General features: G+C 39.4%; 1 protein-coding gene across 2 annotated transcripts in view; it reads right to left on the minus strand.

Annotated features, from left to right (window-relative positions):
* PEPD (peptidase D) overlaps window positions 1-18,365 on the minus strand; it is a 249,686-nt gene extending 231,321 nt beyond the window's left edge. Inside the window, exons 1-2 of one of the 2 annotated variants that reach the window (XM_074211492.1) lie at window positions 18,257-18,365; window positions 1,344-1,527 (exon numbers count right to left, since the gene is read on the minus strand). In XM_074211492.1, coding sequence (XP_074067593.1) covers window positions 1,344-1,527; window positions 18,257-18,273 — 201 coding nt within the window. In that variant the 5' untranslated portion in view covers window positions 18,274-18,365. Of the gene's footprint in view, window positions 1-1,343; window positions 1,563-18,256 lie in introns of those variants that run through there. The other variant, XM_074211491.1, reaches the window with a different exon arrangement.
* Window positions 18,366-24,185: the final 5,820 nt, after the last annotated feature.

Below are 24,185 nucleotides of genomic sequence, written 5' to 3' on the forward strand. Positions count from 1 at the left end.
ATCTTCACCAAATTAAGCAGCAACAGGAGTTCTTGGTCATAATTGCTAGGGGAATGAACACCTTTTAAGTATAGAAACAAATCTGATTTAAGATAATTCTTACATATCATCAGTAAATGTATGCTTGGCTAAAAATGAGACTAAAATAAAAAATTGGAACGAAGGCAAATTTGTGTAAAAGTCAATATTCTTTTCTTTGTAAAATCATTTAATGGAATGCCCAAACTCAGAGCTATTCAAATGAATGAATGACAACCCAGACAGGATCTCCATAAGCCAAAGTGCTTTTTTTCCAAAACTATGTGGCAATTATTTCTCCAAAAGACATCCTTTAGTAGCATTATCTAACATTTTCTGGGACAAGCCAAACAATTCCAACAGCAGATAGCATGCGCTGCAAAAGTAAGGAACTCAGGAGTCAAATGCTGCTGGCTTAGGGCTGAAGTGTCAGATCTAGGCAGGCCTTTAGAGGGTATCTTAGATGATAGCTCAACACCCTCATCTTACAGAGGAGGGAGCTGAAAGCCAGAAAGGATTTTCTCAATGTCTGATGAGCCCTGAAGGTGGGTGCTATTTTGACTACATGAGCCATGCACACAGCAAATATGTGAATATCAGAGAAGGCATTGAATACATTCATGTTTAAGTCACATGCCTGAACAGTTTAAATATTTTCCTCAAGGAAAAGCAAAGGAATGAATTATGGCAAAGTCCTGCCCAGGTCAAGATATCTATCTATGACTATAAGGAGGACAACAAGCTGGTATCCAGAACATTATCTAAACCTGAGCAGACAATAATGTCTCCATGTTGGCAGGGTCTTCTAAGGCCATCTAATCCAACCCATTTCGGAAGAAGGTATGCCTAAAATATGCCCCCCAAATGGATCATCAAATCTTTCCTTGAAAAATTCTGGAAAGGAAGAACTTAGCACCTTCCAAGGTAACCTACCCCTCTTGGGGAAAGCTTGGAACTCTTTCCTCTAACATCAAAACAAAATTTGAGTTTTTACAACTTCCATTGCTTCCTCCTTACTTTGCCATCTGTCTTCCATGACACGTGTCTTCTGGGTGTGGCCACTGTCAGTTTCAAATCTACTCAACTGATCAAAAGATCAAGAAGGCCAGTGCAGTGTGTGAGGGTGGTGTGCTCCAAGGCAGCAGTGACATAAATGCACTCAGAATCAGCTGGGGTCCAGAAACACTGGGTATGTGGTTTATGCAGTGAGGGGATATTGAGATTTTTTAACATAAATGACCTTTTAACCAACGGACTATGAACCAAGAAACAAAGGACAAAGCAGAAGGGACACACATCCACAAGATAAATTAGACCTATCTCACCTGCCGGAAAAGAACCCCGGTGTCTGTGCAGTATCGATTTGTCTCTTCCCCTCCCTGCAGGAGGACCAAAGAACATTTCTGCACGGCTGGGTTCTTTCTCAGGCGATCACACAGCCTTTTCCTGTTCAAGGAGAAGAGGGCCACTGGTACTCTCAAGGTTTCATTCCCCAGCCAAAATGCAGATCTGAAAAAAGAGAAAGCCATCCCAGTGAAGTCTTCATGTGCCAAGTCTCCCCTAACCATCACTTGTTCACTAGATTTCTTAGGCTTTAAGGCCACAAACATTCAATGTGATGACATGCAAATAGACAGAAAAAAGATTTATCAGTATTTGGCAAAAATCTGAAGATTATTGGGATTGATGCAAAGCCACATGTGGCTTACAAAACAAGATATATAGGCAAAACACCAAGGTAAATGCAACAAAACATGAAGCCTCCTGCGGTATATGCTTCAAAGATAGAACCCCCCACCACCACTGAAGGCTCCAGACTTCCTGGTATACTGACAGGCACACTTCATTTGCTTGACTATGTGGCTATCAATAAAATAACCATTTATTAAGCTCCTACAATGTGCTAGGGACTATGCAAGATGCTGAGGTGCAGAGACAAAAAATGAGACCCTGACTTCAAGGTGTTTATATTCTATCAGGACATTTTTTTAAATTAATAAATTTATTATTTTTTTATCCATAAGCACATATATATTTTTAAGTTACAAAATTTCCTTCTGCCCTCCCTTCCCACTCCTCCCCTCAGCAGTGAACAATCAAGTTAGCATTGTACATACATATTTTTGATAAACATGTTTACAGATTAGTCATTTTTGGTATGAGGAATTAGGAATAAGGGAAAGAGATACATAAGAGATAATTTTTCTAAAGTGTTCATCAGATTCTGAAGGGGTTTTTTGTTTTGTTGTTTTTCTTCCTTTGGATGGGAATAACATTGTCCATAGCTGATCTAATACAGGTGACCTAGCTCTCTGATCTGCTGAGAGGAGCTGCTTCCATCAAAGTTGATCATCTCTTAATGTTGTTGTTAATGCATACATTGTTCTCTTGGTTCTGCTCCCTTCACTCAGCATCAGATCCTGTAAGTCATGCCATGCTTCTCAAAAGTCTGACCATTTCTGGTTTCATATAGAACAATAATATTCCCTAGTATTCATGTACCATAACTTGTTTAACCATTCCCCAACTGATGGGCATCCCCTCAATTTCCAATACTTTGTCACTACAAAAAGAGCTGCTATGAATATTTTGGACCATATAGTTCCATATTGCTCTCCAGAATGGTTGGATCCTTCACAACTCCACCAGCAATGCCTCAATGTCCCAATCCTCCCACAACCTCTCTAACATTTTCCTTTTTTCTCATCTTGCCCAATCTGACAGGTGTGAGGTGATACCTCATTGTTGTTTTAATTTGCATTTCTCTAATCAATGATTTGGAGCACTTTTTTCATAGGATTATATATCACTTTAATTTCTTCATTTGAAAACTGTCTATTCATATCCTTTGACCATTTGCAACCTTATAAATTTGATGCAATTTTCTATACATTTCAGAAATGAGACCTTTATCAGAACTCTTAGTTGTAAAGATTGTTTCTGCTTTCTGCTGTCCTAATTTTGGCAGCATTGATTTTATTAGTGCAAAAGCTTTTTAATTTAATACAGTCAAAATCATTCATTTTGCATTTTATAATTCTTGTTTGGTCATACATTTATCCCCTTTCCATAGATCTGATAAGAGTATTTCTTGGTCTATTAATGTATCTATGGTGTCACTCTTTATGTCTAAATCCTTTACCATATTGACCTTATTTTGGCTTAGGATGTGAGCTGTGGGTCTATGCCTAGTTTTTGCCACACTATTTTCCAGTTTTCCCAACAATTTTTGTCAAATAGTGATTTCGTATCCCAGAAGCTGGATGTCTTTGAGTATGTCAAATAGTAGAATGCTGTAGTCATTTACTGTGACCTCTTTTGAACCTATCCTAATCCAAAGATCTAACATTCTATTTCTTAACCAGTACTAGGCAGTTTTGATAAGGGAGCCAGGCTTGTGCTGAGAGAGGCAAAAGTTGAAACAAGATGCTCCTCCCAGAACTAGCTCAGCACTGTAAACTCACCCCCAAGTTGTTCACTCAAATCTTGATGGATTCACCTCTCTCTCTGCTATCTCTCCCCTCCATTTGGAGAGCTAAATTCAAACTCCCCCTAAAGTCTTCCATTATAAAGGGTAGATACACTGTGGTTTCTTTCAGACTGCATGCTTATTGAGGGCAAGGACTATCTTAATAATTGTATCTCCAGTGTTTAGCAGAGTACTTGACAAGATAAAGGTATTTAAGCAATACTTATTAGTTTGGAGTGGAAATATGTGCACATAAAATAAATAAAAGATACATACAAAACAAAAACTAACTGGTGAATAACATTAGCAGGTGGAGATATTAAGAAAGATCTCAAATAGGAAATTTAAGGCTCAACCTGAGCCTTGAAGAAAGCTGGGAATTCTAAAAGGTAAAAGGGAGAAAGAGATACATATTCACCACAGGAAGAGTCAAGTAGGCTCTGGGATCTGGGCTATGGGCAGGGCAGGGAAGAGAGCACTCCCCAAAGTATCGGCTTCTTAAATTAAACAGTACATTTGAAAACAGTTACCAGATTAAAAAAATAACATGGCTTGTTTTCAAATGAAGCATTTTACTTGAGATGAGCTCAGGAAGAGTTCTTGAATATAACTAATTCATCTACTACTATGCACTACTCTGCTGACCAGGAACTTACTATAGGATATATTAGGGGAGCTTTTTTTTTGTTTGTTTTCACAAACATAAACACAAAGTGCTTTAGTGCTTTAAATTATCCCAAAGAGCTCCTTCAGACACAAACCAACATTCTCTCAGTGATACTCTATATGACTGCCTAACACAGAACCAGTACCATGATTTTCAAGCAATAAAAATATTGAGTGACCCTAAAGATAACAGAGAGATGCATAATGGTGGTTTTACTATATTATAAAAAAAAAAGCATATTGCACAAAATAAGTAGCATAAAAGATATCAAGAAAATGTTTGGAAAAAGAGATGATGGAGCCAGGCTTCTGCTGAGAGGTAAGAGTTGAAAAGCCTTTGTGCTATATCAGTCCTCAGGCAATGACAAAAGGCCCAGAGGAAGAGCTCCAGTGTACTGGGTAAATCATTTCTGAGAAAAGACTTCTAGGGGCAGTTAGGTAGCACAGTGGATAAAGCACCAGCCTTGGAGTCAGGAGGACTTTAATTCAAATGTATCCTCAGATTAATAATTACCTAGCTGTGTGACCTTGCGCAAGTCACTTAACCCCATTGCCTTACAAACAAAACAAAAAAGACTTCCAGTAGGGAAGAGACAAATGTAGAAAAGGTACTTTGCCTCAATGGGCTTCAGTGTCTCCATCTGTAAATGGAGGAAGTTGAACTAGGAGTCCTCTAAGTTCTCTTCCAGCTCTAGGCTAATGATGCTAGGACTAGTCTGTTCTGGCACAAAGTGAGAAGAGAAGGACTGTTTGTGACCCACATCGATGGGGAATGTCCACATCAGTGAGATGAGTTTAGTAGGGATTTAGGGGAAGTGCAAATGTGATGAGCCCTGCCCTCAAGAAGATCACAGTCTAGTTTGAAGACCAGACTTGTAGATCCTTGACAATTTGAGAATACAACTCAAAAGAAAACAACCTGGGTTGTTGTCCTTGAAGGAAGGCATTCCTGGAGAGCTGGAGCTTGCAGTTTACTTTTGCTTTATAAAGAGAAGGTAGATATCCCAAACAAGAGGCATAAGAGTGATACTTCAGAAGTGGGAACACAGGATCATCTTGGAAGAGTGAAATCTGCCCATTTCAATTAGAATGAATGAATAAAGTATTTATTAACTGTGGGTACATAAACAGAAAACCAAGATAGTCCCTGCTCCCAAGGAGCTCACATTCGAATGTGAGAGATATAACACAGATGGAAGGCTTCAGAGAGAAGGGTCCTACAGTCCATAGAGTCCAACAGCAAAGCAGATGGTAATGCCTCTTTTAATGTCATTTCCACTGATAAAATATTAGTTTCTGTTAATAAGCCATTTGACAGTGGTGACAGTGCTTGTGGTGGCAAAAACATTCTTTTCTGGGTCTGGATACAGCCTCTGGAGAAACAGTTGCCAAAGCTATATCTTCACAATGGTTGTTTCCCATCATGAGACTCAGGGCATGGGACTTGAAATAGTGCTATTCTCAAGGGTAGGTGGTTCAAGATCATTCACTGTCTCCATCAGGGTCTGAGGAAAGATGAGAATCTTGGTGGTAGTAGTGATAGTAGAGGCCCTGCAGTTGCCTAACTTATGTGGGGCACTCTGGTAGGGATGGCTGGCACCTTTTCCAATAGAGTGTCCCAGCATGGTTACTGTGGGGGTTTGGGCTGAAAACAGGACTGTGGTCTAGGAGTGGTATCACTCTCAGTGTTTACTTGTTTATAGGTGGCAATTGGTCATTAATTATTGCTGGTGGTGATGAAGAAGGTGAGCTACCTCTCAACAATGTTGTTTTTTTTTTTTCCCTTATTGATGGCTTTGGGGGTTGGAAGCAGGTCCAGTAGTTGGAGGAACATTAGTACTTTCAAGGTTCTTGAGATGAGGTTCAGGATATTCCCATCAGCGATTGAGGGAAAATGGTAGTCAAAGTGGTTAAGGTTTGACTCACTTGGCAATGGAAAAAGAAATCAGGCAGTTCCCACCATCCTGCAGTTTCCCCCCAAACTCATATGGTTCAATAGAGAAGGTAGATTTAAATTATAAAGGGGCTGAAAAGTCAGGCACAGTTTAAATTTGACAGGCTAGGCCCACTGAATGTTCCTGGGTGGCAAAGGACTGGTCAAAGCAGCATTTTAGAAAATTAGATTAGGTATCTTCATCAATAGACATTAAATTTCTACCCTATCATTGTTCAAAGAACTGGTGATACAAAGACAAAAAAGAAATATTCCCATTCCTCAAGAATATGGCCTCCTATCAATATGGATCTAGGCAAGACTATATAAAAAAATGCCAGGAAATTAAGGGGGGGGGCACTAGAACCTGAGTGTACTGGGGTATACTCATGATTTAAATTTAAAAGGAATCCAGGGATTCTCTATGATAGAGATTAGAGAAAGTGTATTCCAGGCCTGTATAACAGACAGAGATAGGAAAGGTACAAAGGAGAAGGTCAATCTGGCTGGACTATAGAGTACAGAAAGGAGAGGAGGAAGAAAAGAAAGAGAAACAAGAATCTAGTCCAACTAAGAGCAAGAAGTCTTCCTGGAACTTGACCCTCTCCCACACATACAGAGTATGCCCTCAACATTTCAAACTGTTTGATCAAGGTCTCTTTTACCTAGAAGTCATTGAATATTCATGCCAGTTCAAAAATTTGTGCAAATCCTCAATGGAACAGAAAATAAAAATGACCGTTAACTAGATCAAGAACTCTAAAGATTGGTCTATGGAGTACTGAGGAGTTCATCTAGTCCAAGGCCTTCACTTTTACAAAAATGGAAATCTCAGTTCAGAGAGGTCATATGTCTTTTCCAAGGTTACACAAGCAAGAACTATCAAAGGTGGGAAGGGAACCCAGGTCTACTGGGTCCATTGAACCAGGTCTATAGTTCACTGAACACTGCTGCCTCCCCAGTTACTCAAATTGGAGATCTGTGGAGAGACTAGTCTTGTTTCTTACAAACTTAACCTTCCTGATGGTGAGGTGGTTAGACAAGCTGGATTCTTTAAAGTATAAACATCATTTTCATATCTTTTGTTCCTTACCTACTCACACAAAATGTTAAAGACCATGAGCTGGCCTACTACTATCACACTGAGGAATATAGGCTTATTTGTATTACTGAAGGTATTATACATCAGGATAAGTCAAGGGAATTGATCTCTTTAGATAGAAGGACAGAAACAAAGTGGAAAGGAATTTATCAAGGGGGCCACAATCATAGTAGCCAATTATCAGCACTTGGGCTCAAATTACTTCAAAAAAATCTCCTTTCCTATCTTATTAAAGTTCATCATAGAAGGCAGAGAGAAAAGATGAAATTTCTGAAGACCAGAAGACAGGATAGAGAAGCCACAAATGCAGTTTTAAGGGTTGAAGCTTTATATAATAATTGCAGGAGAAGTTATACCAATCAATCCAGATCCACCATAATGAATAGCAAAAGGTTATTTTTCTAATCAAGAAAAAGTTTTTAGCAGCCTGTATATAAAAGGACCCCGGTTTTAAGTATGCATAGAGGTGATGTTTTCTTGGACATTTCTTGAAGCATAAGAAGGAAAGACCAAGCTAAATATTAGAACCACAGACTGTTTAAGGTGGAAGGGCTCTCAGAGTTCATACATTTAACCCCTCCTTTTAGAGAGGAATAACTGAGGTAACAGAGAAGAATCCATGACTTGCCCAAGATCACAGTTAAAGAAACCCTCCCTTCCTGATTCATAATTCAATGTGTGGTCTACTAAATATCAAAAGCAAGGGGCTTCAAAGACAATAAAGTTAATTTTTTAACTTAACATTTAGAACTTTCATGCTCCTGAGTTTAAAAAGAAGCAGTGAGTTTAAAAAGAAGCCAATTTTTTAAAGACCATCATTTAACAAGCAGAGATTCTTTTTTTCTAAATGAATTTTCCTTTAAAACCTGTTGAGTTTTTAAAAAGGAGAGACAGTGAGGCTATTTTATTAACTTCATTGATTTTCAACTGATTTTTCTCTTCAACTCAATAAAAGTGTTTCAAAAATTAACTTCACTAGATTTCATGCCTTGAATTGAGTTTTCCTCTGCATGTAGGCCTTTTATTTGAAGTTGAAGCTTTTTAGGTTGTAAAGGGGATTCATACTTCAGATAAGAGAAATAACAGAATCTCACAGTTAGCAGGAACCTCAAAGGGCAATTGATACCTGAGCAGGAATTCCTTCTACAACATTCCAGACAAACAGCCATCCTTCCATCATCAACTTAAAAAACCGCAGTGAAAAGAAATTATCTTTGTTGCTCCTGATTCTGCCCTCTGAGACAAACAGAACAAGTCTAATATGTCTTCCATGTGAATTCCTTGTAAACATTTAAAGACAGCTATGATATTTCTCCATCTTCTTTTCTCTAGGCTAAAACATATCTAATACCTTCTACCAATCCTCATATGGTACACATTCAATTCTTTTTATCAATCTGGCTGCCCTCCTCTGGACACACTCCAGCTTATCAATGTCCCTCCTAAAATACGGCACCCAGAACCAAACACAAGATTGCAGGACTGTAAAACTCTCACCTTTCTCATCTTGGACATTAGACTTTTCTTAATGCAGTATGAGACCTCGTTTTATTAGAAGGCAGATACCTCATTTCCTGAAAATCTTCTCCAAAGTCCTTGCATTCTAGCATTCTGGGAAAACTGATCTGATGGCAAGGACCTCATTTGGAAAAAAAAGAAGCTATCATACATACTACCTGTAGCCATTTATACAGCATAGGCACTCTCAGTTGACTATATCTCATCACTGGCCCTTCTTCCTTGGACTACATCTTGGTTTAACTTACAGTATACAATGATGCAGTTGCTGTCTCCATCCCAGGTGGAGTTAAGAGGGAGACAGAAAAGTCAATCTACAACTTGCTAAGACTTGAGCTGATGTGAACTGAATAGAAAGGGCACCTTTCCCCATTCCCCTTATTTTACTGAAAACACAATCATAGCCCCCTTCTTATTGTCATGAAGCTCACCATGAGACCTGAAGGTGAAAAAAAGGGATAAACGTTTATGATTACAAATGCATTTGGTCATTATTGGATGTTTTTCTGACAGAAACCCAATGTTAACATCTCTAACTTAAGTATCTGTCAATTCAATTTCCTTTCATCTTCTCTCAGTAGGAGCCCCCTAACTAGCAGGACTCCCATCAATTTTACATTCATATCAATCAAAATGAACATAGACAGACAGGCTTATTTTTGATATCTGCTCTAAATCCAAATCCATTTCGTGATCAGAGACCCAGCTGCCTAACTCTGTGTCCTATTCTTCCTACTCTGGCTCAGACAGTCTTGGAATGAGGCTACCAAAGAGCCAATCCCACCTGGCAAAGATGATCAAGCTGGCCATCTGGGCAAACAGCAGTGCTTCTCACTTGTTTTTGCCATTTAATGAAAGCATCTAGTATCTTAAAAGTCCCAATCAAGGAACAGCCTGCCAGGAATTCAGCTGAGAGAACTCAGGCATGAAGTCTTCCCTGCCAAAGGTACCAGTACTGAATATGTCTGACAAGAGAAATGAGGGAAGGAGAAGATCCTGACTAAACTATGTTGAACCAGGAAGTAATGCACAAGACTACAGTCACACTTAAGTCAGGGTAATATTTATTAGGCACCAAGTATGTGCCAAGCACCACACCAAACATTGTTGAGCATACAAAGAAAGTCAAAAGACTTTCAAGAAACTCAAAATCTAATAGTGGAGTCAATATGCAAAAAACTATATAGAAACAAGATCTATGCAGATTAAATAGGAAATAGGTAGAAAGTGCTAGCATTAAGGGGAATCAGTGGGATAAAGTGGGATTTTAAGGCAGCACTTAAAAAGAGGAGGTGAAAATAAAGAGGAAAAGAATGTCAAGCATAGGGGAGAGCCAGTGAAAATGCCCCAAGTTGGGAGACGGAAGTAGCTTACGAAGAAATAATCAAACATTCAATCAATAAATAGCAAGGAAAACAGGCCACTGGCAAAGCATGTGGAAGGGAGCAAGGTGTAAGAAGACTGGAAATGTAGGAAGAGGTCAGACTCTGAAAGATTTTAAAAACCAAACAGAGAGTTTTCTATTTGATCCTAGAGACAATAAAGAACACTGGAATTTATTAAGGGGGATGAGGCCTGCTTGGTCAGACACTCCCCAACTGAGCAACTCAGATTCTAGCTACCCCTCTCAAGTAATTATTAAGTTATTACCCCAAAATCTTCATATAAAATATTAATGGTCAAAATCCACATTTTAAGTTCAACTTTCTGTGATTCTCTTTTGAATTTGCTCATTGAAAACATTTCTCTCAACCTGAAGAACATTTCTTTGCTTTTCTCTGCTTCCAAAATTGATCACAGGGCTACACTCAACTACATTATTACTGTATTATGCTGACCTGGTGCCAAGATGGTTAGAGAAGGAGTAACCGAATGACCTCAAGTTCAAGAGCAATGTTCTATCCCTTATTAATTATTACAAAACTTTCACGGAAATGACAGGTTGGTTGAAAGCCAATATGTGACTTATCACAATAGAAATCAAACTCCTCCAGGACCTTAGCATCCAAAAACTACAAATCTGACAATTTCCTGCTGCAAACACAGCAAAAACAAACTAATAAAACATTTATAACTTTATTTTTGTTATGCTTTGTTGGTTAGATGGCACACATTCCTCCATGTTTCTGAATCCCTCTCCTCTCTTCTGAAACTTGAATCCTGCTCCCCCCCCCAATAACTTTTAAAAAGTAATTCTGGAAGAGTGAAAAGTCTGGAAAAAATAGGAAATACATTTTTAACTACAGGAAATCAAACCTGTGAATGGTTGTAAACAGTGAAGGGACTTGGGACAAGGGAAGTTGTTCCTAATCCTTAAGACTGGGAGAAAAGAAAGAGGGAGGAGTAGACACAAATCACTTCTTTAAAGAAAATGTACCTCCTAGACTCTCTCATCCCACCCCAAATCAACAGGATTGTCTCAGCCTAGAAAAAAAAAGACAGTTTCAGATGGAAAGGCACAGGAAAACTGGTGCAATATAAACTAATAACTAGAGTTGAGTATAAGAAAGTCAGAGTCATAATCTGAGAACTAAGGACTACAGTCTTACTATAACCTATTTATTTTATAACACAACAAAAATGTCTTTAGCAGCTACACAGACCCTGATGACAATTCGTTCAGTTATTTTTTAACTAATTCCTATTTCACAGCATTTCATAAAAAAGAATTCTCCTGGCTTATCAATTACACAAAGCCTCTTATCAGAAAGTTCAGGGAATTTTTAAATATTTATATTAGCTGAATTTAAAATCATTTTACATTCATCATTCAACAAACACTAAGCACCTACTATCTATAAGATTTTGGTCTAGGGTGTTTTAGACTTAGGGTAATAAGACTGAGGGTCTCTGATCTCAGGGAACTTATAATTTATTAGATATGATGACAATGGCACAAATAACTACCAGAAGATGTGAGAATGTGAGAAGTCCTTTATATGGTTCAGAGGAAGGGATTCAACTAAGGAGTAGCACTTTAGATGCATAATAGGAGTGGCTAGGAGAAAGGAATTCTAATTCTAGGTAGAGTAAATAGAATTGGCTTAGGTAAGAACTAAGAAAATGTAAAGCCTGTATGGAGAAGTTTATCTAGGATACTGACTGTGTAGAAAGGAGAAATAATAAGGATTGGAGTTAGAAGAACTGAGTTCAAACCATGGCTCTTTGAGTCTCTGTTTCCTCATCAGTAAAATGAAGGAATTGGACTTGATCCATTCTAGCTCTAAATCTCTATGATTCTATGATCCTGTGACTAGAGCTAGGAAGGCTATTGCAACAGTTCTGGATTCAGAAATGATGGGTCCCCTAGAGTAGGAGCCACAGAGGCAGAAAAGAAGAGACAAATCTAAGGGAAATTTCAAAAATTAGAAAAAAAGAGTGAAGAAGTATCAGAAATAACAAGCCTAGGTGCCTAGGAAAATGGTCATTTGACGTTGGGGGAGATAAGAAAATTGAGATAAGTTGATTTGGATTTATTAAGCCTGAAATAACATTGAGAGATCCAGTTAGGGATGATCTATAGGCAGTAGGAAATGTCGGAGGGTTCAATGACCAATCCTGGATGGATAAAATGGTTAATAAGATCAGAGATGAAGATTCAAGAATCATCAGCATGGAAATGATAGTCCAAATTTAAATACAACATGTATTCTTAACTTATCTGCAGAGCTTTGTGCTAGGGAATACAAAAGTTTAGATAAAACATCTCTTTTTATAGAGCTTACAGTCTAATAAAGAATAAGACACAAAAACAGAATACCAGCAAAAAATAATGAATTACAAGACAGGTGCATTATAGAGTTAAAGAACAAATGTGAGATCTGAGGGAGAAGTCAACTACTAATCAAAAAAAAAAATCAAAGAAATTTGAAGCTGTAAAGGAAATGGTAAAGAAAAGAGCTGGAAAATGAATTAATCTATGTGACTTTATAATCAACTCCTTTCCCCTCTTTGGGCCTTGGGTTTTCTCATCTATTAAAGGAAGGTCCTAAAGTCATTTCATTTCTAAGATCCCTAGTAGCTCCAACAATCAGTAAACCTCCTAAAAATACAACTTGATGGGGTGGAAGGAGAGAAGTCAGTAGGAGAATGGGGGAGGATTGAGTATTCCTAGTCTATCATCACTTTCTAACACATTACAGGGATTGGAGAATCAGGCAAAACTGAATATGAAGCAGACTAAAAAGTGATTTACACTGTGATTACCAGGGTACAGGAAACATTTCTTTCTTTGAAGAACATTTCTTTTTATTTCCTTCTAAGTTTGGTATATTCCATGGTAGGGTAGGAATGGGAAAAGAAAGATTCTTTGAATCTGTGTATTTCAGTCCCTTTAACAGAAATAGGGGTTTAAAATATTTATTGGATAAATTCTTAAAAGTTACTTCAGGAGTACGCTATTAAATGTTTGGGGCAGCTAGGTAGCACAGTGAATAAAGCACTGGCCCTGAAGTCAAGAGGATGTGAGTTTAGATCCAACTTCAGACACTTAATAATTACCTAGTTGTGTGACCTTGGGCAAGTCACTTAACCCCACTGATTTGCAAAAATCACAAAAAAAGTCACTTCAGAGATGCCTTATATTTTATCTATGCATTATCTTCCTTTGAGATGCGGCACTCTAACTTCTGGAATGAGAACATAAGACAAAACTTAAGATCACAGATCTCTAGCTAGAAGGGACTTTGGAGGTCAAGCCCTTCATTTTTATAGACAAGGAAAGGGAAGTCTCAGAAGGTTGTAACCTGCAGAAAGTCTCAGAAAGAGATCTATAGTGTTCAGAAACTGAGATTTACATCTGAGTTAAGAAACTGAGGATAAGGGGTGGTTAGGTGGTGCAGTGGATAGAGCACCAGCCCTGGAGTCAGAAGTACCTGAGTTCAAATCTGACCTCAGACATTTAATAATTACCTAGCCCAGTGGCCTTGGGCAAGCCACTTAACCCCACTGTCTTGCAAAAAGATAAAAAACAAAACAGAGGGCACCAAGATCAGATCATTTAAATCCAAAACTTCTGTACCTCCTCTGTGGTGGTAGCAGCAAACTATTTAGCTCTCAATTTTGCTGACACTTCCTAGGACATAGGGGGTCTTTCTAGCAACCTCAGCCTCATCAGTACTCTCTATGATCCTCCTTCTATTTCTAGATCACCCAAATATTATCAAAAATCAACTCAATATTCTTTTTTTTAGTTTAGTTTTTTTTTTTTTTTTGCAAGGCAATGGGGGTTAAGTGGCTTGCCCAAGGCCACACAGCTAGGTAATTATTAAATGTCTGAGGTCGAATTTGAACTCAGGTACTCCTGACTCCAGGGCTGGTGCTCTATCCACTGCACCACCTAACCACCCCTCAACCCAATATTCTTGAAGGGATATAAATGGATATAAATACTCACATTTTTAGGGTTCTCCGTTTACAAATACTTTCTTCACAACACTTTTGAGGTAGTTTTAAACAGACTCAAAATCATACAACTAATATGTACAAGATAAAATCTTTCTGAATCCAAGACTGTTGATCAATCCTAGAAATGAGGCCTAGAAGCATGTAGGCAGCTCTCTCTACTTTGTCTGGATACATCTGTCTAGCCTAATACAAACAGTCTCAATCCAAGGGCTTTTAACTTTCCTTGAATCCTCTTCTGGATCTTCCTAACCATGTCCTTCAAGGATGTGTCCTGGACCCTTTTCTCTCTACTACATCACTTGATGATCTCATCAGTTTCCACAGATGATTTTCAAATCTACTCATCCTACCCCAAACTCTGTTATTCTCCTGTCCCTCATTCCCAAGTATCTTTCAGACATCTCAAACTGGATGCCCAGTAAACATCTTAAACTTAATATATCCAAAACCAGATTCATTAACTTCACCCCAAAGCCTATCTTCCTTATTACTGTAAGGACTTTCAGTCCTTCAGGCTTGAAACCTAGGATTCATCCTGAACTCCTCACTATCTCTCATCTCCATAGCCAAGCTGTTGCCAAGGTCTACTGATTTCTCCTTCATAAGAAGTCCTGAATGTGCTCTATTCTCTCCTGACACTGCTACCACTCTAGTGCAGGCCATCATCACCTCATGCTTGAAATATTGCAATATCTCATCTCCAATCCATCCTCCAATCAGGGAACACTGGTTTAATCATGCTGCACACAATCCCTGCCTCCCCACCAAGAAAACTCCAGTGACTCCCTGTAGCTCTATGCTCTGTTGGGCATTCCTAGTTTCCTTTAAATCCCAACCAAAATCCCAAACTCTACATTCCTCAATTTTAATCTCATCACTTTTGCCTTTTTTTGTATCCCCAGAAGTTAGTATGGTACCAGCATACAGCAAGTACTTAAAGGCTTTTTGGGGGGGTGGGGCAAAGGGGTTAAGTGACTTGCCCAAGTTCACATAGCTAATAAGTGTAAAGTATCTGAGGGATTTGAACTCAGGTCCTCCTGATTCCAGGGCTGTTGCTTGATCTACTGCAGCATCTAACTGCCCCTTAGTAAATGTTTAATGATTAATCGATTAATTTTCCCCAAAATCTTTTGTCTTTGAGACAACTTTATTCTAAAAGCTATGTCAAAAGTCTATTCCCTTCCAATTCTTCAAACTCAAAAAAAGTATTCTCCTAAGAGTCTCTCCCTTCCAGAAAGCACGATGTTCTTATAGTCACAAATCTCTTTGTCTTCTACCATTATCATGAGAGAGCTATCAAGACAAGCAATCAATATTCAAGATGGTAAAAAAAATTCAGTTCATGCAATGGGAGGTAAGGAAGTGGGGATTGGGGTATCATTCATCACAGCCCTATCTCAGTCTAGTTTTTAACTGTCTTAATATTTTTGATTGCAAGCAATAGAAAAAAAGAGTTGATATGATCTAAGCCAAGAGAAAGGTCAGTTCTTTATACTGAGTGCTTAACTTGGAGTCAGGAAGGCCTGAATTTGAACCACAACTTGGACCGTTGAACCAGTTAATAAACATTTAGTACAATGAATAAGCACTTAATATGTGCCAGACCCTGGGCTAGGCAGTGGGAATAAAGACAAAGAAAAAAGTAAAAAGTTTTTGTCCTCAATGAATTTCTATTCTGTTGGGGGAAAGATACACATGTAGAAAATATATACTAGATAAGCACACCAGTAGCTATTGGGATTTGCAAAGACTTTATACAAGTGACCCTTGAGCTATGCTAGGGGAAAAAAACAGGCCTTCTAAGAGGCTTCCTTGGCCGTGTGGCCTTGGTAAGTGACTTAGCTTCCAATTCCTCATCTGTAAAGTGACATGTTAGTTCTTCATACTAAGACCTGGATCCTTTCTGAGATTTATTGCAGATTTATGACAGACCCCCTAACCTCACAGTCTTTCCAAGTTCCCAGAAATTAAGACTCCTGTCTCAGCACTACGGTATCCAGTGAGCATGACCACAATTCTATAGATGATATTAGGGCCCAGTTAGTATAACAGATTCCAAGGGTTCCCTAAATATGGGGACATATCTAAACTTCTTTCAGAGGAGATAAAAGCCTGAGTCAATCCTGTCACATTTCTTCAGAATCTATTCATGGAAATCTTCTGTGAAATGAAAGTGGAAGTCAAAAGATCTGGGTGTTCATTATGCTTTTCCCACTGACTCACTAGTCAATTTTGAGTACATCATTTCTTTGGGCCCAACAGGATTTAGAGCTGAAAATGACCTTAAAGATCAACTAATCTAACTCATTTTGTAGAGAAGAAAATGAGTTTCAAAGACATAAAGTGAGTTTTCCAAAATCAAAATAAAAAAAGTTTAATTAGGGACCTACAATGTTAAGAGGACTGTTCAAAGGGAGATTTAAAAATTTAGACAATTTTAATCCCTGCAGTCCAGTATTTTATAATGCTATATTGCATTACAATCACAACTGACAGATGCAAACTAATTGGGGCAAGGAGATAACAGGAGCCACTGTCGTTTACTGAGGTGAGAAAGAGATGATGACAATTGAACATGTGCTTTAGGAAAATCACTGTAGTGGCTAAAGGGAGAATGGATTAAAATGAAGAAAAAAGACAATCATCCAAGCATGAAGTGAGGAGGCCCTACACCAAAGTAGTGGCAATGTATTCAAAAAATATTGTAAAGGAAGAATAAATAGGTCTTGACAACAACTTGGATAATAGTATTGAGAGAAAGTGAAGAGTCCAGGGTAACTCCTAAGTTTTTTTTTCCTGAAGGTCTCTACAGGGATAAGAAAAGTTAGAGTGGGAAGGGTTTTTGCAATAATGAGTTTAAGATGGCTGTTGGGAATCTAAACTGAAAAATCCGAAAGACAGTTGGGAATACAGGACTAGAGATCGATGAGAATTGAGGCAGGATGGGTAGATTTGAAAATTATCAGCATAAAGATAATTAAATCCATGGGAGCTGCTGTAAGCAGAGAGGGAAAAGTGATGAGGTCCCTGAAGGACATCTAAGTTTAAAAGCTGTGATCATTTGTAAGAAGATGCATCAAAGAAGAGAGAGAGAAGGAACTATCATATATGCAGAACCAGGAGAGAGTAGTTTTCCAAAAACTTTAATCAAAGAGACTATCAAAGAGGAAAAAATGATCAAAGACTGCAAAAAAGCTCAAGGAGAATGAGAACTGGGAATGGTCATTGGATTTGGCAACTAAGAAGTCATTACTAGTTTTGGAAAGAATAGTTTTAATGGAATAAATAAGATCAGAAGCCAGACTGTAAAGGGTTAAAAGTGAAAGGGAGAAAATGAAAGCACTTTAGGTAGGGGGCCTTTTCAAGGAGTTTAAATAAAAAGGGTACTGGAGATAAGGGGCATAATTGGTGAGAATCAAAGTTTTTCCAAGATGTGGGAGACACGGGCATGTTTGCAGGCATCGGGAAAGAGCCATTAAGTAAGAAGAGACTGAAAATAAGTGAAAGAGCAGGGATGACTGAAGTATCAATCTGGGGCAGGAGACAGGGTGTAGTAAGATCTCTTGAACAAGTAGAGAGGGTAGCTTTGATACGGAGTAAGGCACCTTCATCGCTTGAGACAAGGGTGAAGGGGGCGATGGCAGGAGGAGGGGGGGGGGAGAGGAAGCTCGTGATGAACGGACTCAATTTTTTTGTGTGAAATAGGACACAAGAGTTTCAGCTGAGAGAGTGGGGGGGAGGGGGCCATGAGAAGTCTGAGAAGGAGAAAAAGGTTTGTCAGAGCCTCGATGCTGAGGGATTTCTTAAGCTCTGATGTTCTCAGTGAGAGGCTAGCGTCAAAGGGAAAGGATGGGGGGGGGGGGGGTAAATACACACACACACACACACACACACACACACACACAATATACACACAGACACCCCTCACGTCCCCAAGGCCCTCCATTTCCGGAAGCGGAGACGAAGCAGCGGCAGGGGCAGGGGAGGGGTGGGGAAGGAGCATTAGCGTCAACAATTCCCCAGGACGGCCAGAAGCAGCCTGCTCCCTCCCGAACAGCTGGTCCAGGCGGGCGGCTCCTGGCCGGGGGAGCGTCCGAGGACTCCCGAAAAGCCAATGCAGAAAGCGCAGAGATTCCGCACTTACCCCCCGACTACAGCCATGTTAGCCCAGATGTGCAATCGCTCGTCACGTGCTCTGAGGGGACGGTCAGCTGACCAGAGGGTTTTCTACGCGCTCTGAAAGGAGGGTCTGACTTTGGTCTGAGTCTCCTGTGATTGGGCCCTGGAATGAGAGGGGCGGGGACGTGGGCGGGTCTACAACGAAGGACTCTCCCGGTAGGGTGAACCGTAACGCTCCCGGGGCGGGGCCACTCCTGGGGGCGTGGCTACGGCTGTGGGAGGAGCTACGGCTTGGGGGCGGGGCTGATCTTTGGAATGGGGAGTCGGGGCTCCAGATCCCGGGGGGAGCTCCCAACCAGGTATGCGGATGAATGTTTAGCAGCCCATTCTCTAGGGAAAAAATATATGGACTTGGAACGCATTTTTAAATTTAATCTGCGTCATTTACTTTTAAGTCTAGACAATCGGCCGCTGGGGCCCGTGTGCCCCTCATGAATCAATCCCCCCCTCCTCAAACTCTTCGCCACGAAACTGCCCCAAACCCTGTCTTTCCAACTCCGCTTTACCCCAGTTACTGAAGCCCCTCTGAAGGGCCAGTGAAGGGACCAGAGCTCAGATCTGTTAACATTCTTCCTTAAGAACTAGTCCTGGGAGGGGGGGGGGTGGAGAAAATGTACTCGCTACCCATTTTTAAAATTTAATCTTCATTATCAACATGTTCTCCATCACTTTAACTGCTTTCTGGAGTGAAATGCTCACACTGAAAACGTAACAATCCCTTTTGGAGAGCGGGGCTCAGCTGACGCCAGCAGGGTCCTGCGCCTCCCCTCCCCCCATCCCCCACAGCTTCAGCTCTGGAGAATCACAAAAGTCTACCCTAATGATAATTGACATTTGTATAGCGCTTTTCACACATCTCTTTTCTCTACCCACGGCAATCCTATAAGGCAGGCATTCTCCAAATAGTAAATTCAGTTCCATTTAAACTGCTTCTAATTGCTATAGGTGGTCTAAGCCAAGTCTGAGAAGATCCCAAATTCAGAGCTCTTCTCATTGTATCATGCTAAAAACGTCTCCTTACTTATTAATTTACTTTCTGAAAGGCTAGTGAATTCTTTTTTTTCCTAGGTTTTTGCAAGGCAAATGGGGCTGAGTGGCTTACCCAAGGCCACACAGCTAGGTAATTATTAAGTGTCTGAGATCACATTTGAACTCAGGTCCTCCTGACTCCAGGGCTGCTGCTCTACCCACTGAGCCACCTAGATGTCCCTAAAGCTAGTGAATTCTGACATCCTCTTCCTGAAATTCAAAACTGTTGTTTGTTTAGGCAAAAACTCTTCCCCAGTTTAGTTCCCAGTCCCTAAATTCTAATAACCACTTGGTTCTTCCTCAACTCAATCTTTCACTCCATCCCCTCCTCACTTCCCCCCCTTACCACCCAGCCATTCCCACCCCTCAACCTTATCCATTCTGTCATCAAAGTCTCTCCATTTCACCTTTATGACATCTCTCAAATGCACGCCCTTCTCTCTTCTGACACTCCCACCACCCTTGTTGGAGATCTTTATCATCTCAAATCTGAGTTATTGCAACAGTTTGCTGGTGATCTTTGACTTTAGATCTCCACTCCATCCTCCTTCATAAATGTTTATTGATTGACTGATTCCGATGACTAGTTCAGCTATTCACCTTATTTGTTTTGTTTTTATTTTTAAGTTTTTGCAAGGCAAAATGGAGTTAAGTGGCTTGCCCAAGGCCACACAGCTAGGTAATTATTAAGTGTCTGAGACCGGATTTGAACCCAGGTACTCCTGACTCCAGAGCTGGTGTGTTATCCACTATGCCACCTAGCTGTCTCAGCTATTCACCTTAGATTTTATCATTGGTCACCCCAAAATTACTCTATCTCCCAATTCTTAAATTTTTTCTTATCATAATTTCTTGTCCTTATACCTCCAATGGCTTCCCTCCTGTGATGCATAAAAAGTTCAAGAGACATAATTTCAGGGTAATCATTTCATTAATTATTGCTAGTAGATAACTAATAACCCCTCATGGAACCTACACAATACTTACATGTCCTTGAAAGAGTGGATATTCCTGAGGATAGAAATAAGCTCTAAATGGTTCACTATTAATGAATATTATGAGAGAAGAATTCATTCTAATGAGGAATTGGGGGGTAGAGATTCTGATCATTCAGTATTGGACAAAGAGATTTATCTCTTATCCAGACTACCTGCCTAGGGCAATCTAGACAAAAAAGGGTCCACCTTTACTCAGACCTGGCTGGCTTAAAAATAATGGGCCATATTTCACTGGGCTAGAATCTCTACCTTTTGATCAGATCTGAGTTTTCCCAGTGGGAGGGTTCTTTCCAAGACTTTATCTCTATCGGCCCTACCCTTCAAAGGATGCCTGAATAGTCCACAGAGGATGAAGAAATAGAAAAGGGGAAATCCTTAGTCTCAATTCAATAATTATTAATATAGGAGAGAAATGATAATCTTAAACCTAAACTTGCTGCTATTGCTCCTCTAAATGACTTCTAGCCCTAGATACTTTCCTGTTCCCCTATTTTCTTTTTCTGGCTTCATTTCTCTCCCACCATGATCATAACTTCATAGTTAGCCAGCTTAATAAGGAACCATCTTTCACCCTTGAATCCCTTCTCCATTTGACCATGTATTGTTAACACACTACTAATCCCTAACCCTGGATTACTCCCACCATGCAATTGTTCTGTTCCTACTTCTCAGCAGCTAGAAGATATTAGAAGAAGTAATGAAATTATACATGCTGGATGGATTCACTACAAATTCATGACATGTAACCTTCAACTGGGCATTTACTAGGACAATGACAGTTCTTTTATTCATATCTGATCATTCTTTCCACAGCAAACTGTTTCAAAATACCTTCCCAATAATCATGTGCCCAACTCAATTTTCACCTTACTCTCTCTTAGCAGATTACCTCACCTGAGAAAATGGACATTATTCATCATAAATTCCATCATGTCCCTTCCTCCACACCAGTCTTTGCCATCTTCTTCTTGGCACCAAGCTCAATGGGTTACACGGTTCTTTTCCTTTTCAAGGTTTAACTCCACTTTTATTTTTTCCAATCAATTACCAAATTATGTGATTTCTACCTTCACAATATCTTTGTATACATTTCCTTCTCTTCACTCTCGCTGCCACCACCTCATTTCAGACTGTCATCACCCCTCTCTGAGACCATTTCAAAAGTTTCCTAATTGTACTTCCTGCTTTGTGTCACCTCTGTCTAATCCATCCTCCCCATAATTTTATGACTCCACCACTCCTTTATTAATAGACTCCAGCTTCTGATTACCTTCAGAATCAATAGAAAGTACTTTGGCATTTAAAGTTCTTCACAATCTGGTCTGTTCTACCTTTCCAGAATTCTTATACTCTTTCCCCCACCACACACTATGATACAGACATTCTGGAATACTTGTTCTTTGTATGTGTCACTCCATCTGCTACCTCCATGCCTCTAGTACAAACTGTCCCCTATGCTTGGAATGCTCTCCTTCACCAATGACTCTCAGAATCTCAAACTTTCTTTAAGCTTTTGTTCAGCTGCTATTTGTTGATTAATTATCCCTTCCCTTTCATCTTCAATTTCTCCTTATCTACTGATTTCTTCCCTTTCTCCCACAAACATGTACAGTTCACACCAAGCTTAAAAAGCTTCCCTTGATCCTGCCTTCTTTGCAGATCTATCAACCTACGTGTGTGTGTGTGCGCGCACGCGTGTGTACAAAAAAATGGAAACAAGATCAGGAAGAAGTGGAACCAAGATGGCAGAGTGGAAGGAAGTATAGTAAGCCCCCCAACCCACATGTATAACTTCATTAAGAAAATCTACAAAATGTACCAGATTAATCCTGATCAGGAAATCCAAGAAAAAATTACAGCGAGTCTTATTTCTAGCTCAAATTTAGCACAGGCAGACAAAGAGACCTACAGACAGTGGAGACTGGATAAGGATAAAGAACATGCTCTGTGGAACATTCCATTTCAAGGAGAGGCTATGTACAAGTGAAAAAGGAGGTCTGGGCTCTAGAAAAGAAGGGCTTAAATTTGTGGGGGTACAAGAACAGGGGTCAGCTGGTATCTCTCTCACTTACTATCCAGTTCTAGGTCATGAATCCAATGCGGACTGATGAGGGGACCTGTGCTTAAGAGAGGCTGTTCCAGGATAAGAGTGGTCACAAATTCTAGGCACCATACTGAACAATGCAGCTGAGTAGATAAATCTCCAGGAGTAGAGCAGGGTCCCAGCACTAGCTTTCACTGCTGTCTGAAGGCTAAAACAAAATAACCAAGGCAGAAACCCCTGACCAAAGGGAAGTCTACAATTCTGTCACTCTAAACCAGCACTCTAAATTAACTGGGTTGATAGTGAATGAGTCCAACAACAGTCTACTAAAATTTCAGACAAGACAAGCCCACAGGTATGTTGCCTAGAGCCAAACATGATCAAGAACTTGTAGCAATTGAACTGTTGGGGGGGGGGGGGTTAGTGATGAACCTTGATCTTGAATCAGACCACTTTGGGAAGACTGAAAGTTCGTAGGTCTCTAGTCTAAGCTGTCTATGGGATCTTCATAAAACATAGCACTCAATACACCAAGATAGCATCTCATAGCCATTCTAAAAATTCCTTCCATAAGTGTACCCAGTCTGGTCCTATCAGAAAGTTCAAAGTCAGAAAGTCATATAAAAATTGAACAAACAAAATATAAAATTATCATAAAAAGGCAATTTTGGTGTCAGGAATACTCAAGACACAAACTAGAAAGGAGAAAATAACAATCTATCTATCTATCTATCTATCTATATATATATATATATATATATATAGACAAAGCTACAATGAAAAATGCAGCTTTGGCACAAATTCAACTAGAACTCTTGGAGGAGATGAAGCAAGATATTTTAAAAAGAGTTAAAATGATTTTACAAATGAAATAAGAGCACTAGAGCAAGAAATGGAAAGGAAATAAGAATTAAGGAAGAAAGAATTGGAAAATGTATATCCAAACAAGTGGTATAAAACCTTGTCCAAGCAAATTCTATGAAAATTAAAATGGAACAAATAGAGGCTAATGGTTCCATAAGATGTCAAAGAAATATTAAAACAAAGTTTAAAAAATTAAAAAAAAGTGAAGAAAATATAAGGTATCTCTTAGCAAAACAACTCATCTGGAAAACAAAGAAATGATTTAAGAATCATTAGGCTCCGGACAGCTAGGTGATGCAGTGGATAGAGCACTGGACCTGGAGTCAGGAGTCCCTGAGTTCAAATCCAGTCTCAGACAGTAATAATTACCTAACTGTATGGCCTTGGGCAAGACACTTAACCCCATTTGCATTGCAAAAACCTAAAAAAAAAAATCATTAGGCTACCTGAAAGCCATGACCAAAAAGGATCCTAGGCATCATATTTCAAAAAATCATAAAAAAAGAAAACTGCTCAGATCTATTAGAACCAGAGGACAAAGTAGAAATAGAAAGAATCTACCTATCACTTCCTGAAAGAAATCACAAAATGAAAACTTCAGAATTTCCTGGTCAAATTAAAAATATTTCAGGCAATCAGAAAGAAATTCAAGTACTGTGGTTGGGATTTAGCAGCTATCACTTTATATAAAGGAGCTGAGAGCTTGGAAAACAATATTTCAGAAGGCAAAAGATATTGGCTTCAACTAAAAATAACTTAGAAAATCTGAGGATAATCTTACAGGAAAAAAAAATTAACCTTTACTGAAAGGACTTCTAAGTATGCCTGATTAAAAGAACAGTTATATAGAAACCTTGAAGTGTAAACACAGGAGTCAAGGGAAATATAAAAAGGTAAATATGAATGAAAAATGATAAAGGACTAAACTAAAATCAACTGCTTTCATTCTACCATGGGGA

The sequence above is a fragment of the Macrotis lagotis genome, chromosome 1 (genome assembly GCF_037893015.1).
Source record: "Macrotis lagotis isolate mMagLag1 chromosome 1, bilby.v1.9.chrom.fasta, whole genome shotgun sequence".
NCBI classification, from domain to species: domain Eukaryota; kingdom Metazoa; phylum Chordata; class Mammalia; order Peramelemorphia; family Peramelidae; genus Macrotis; species Macrotis lagotis.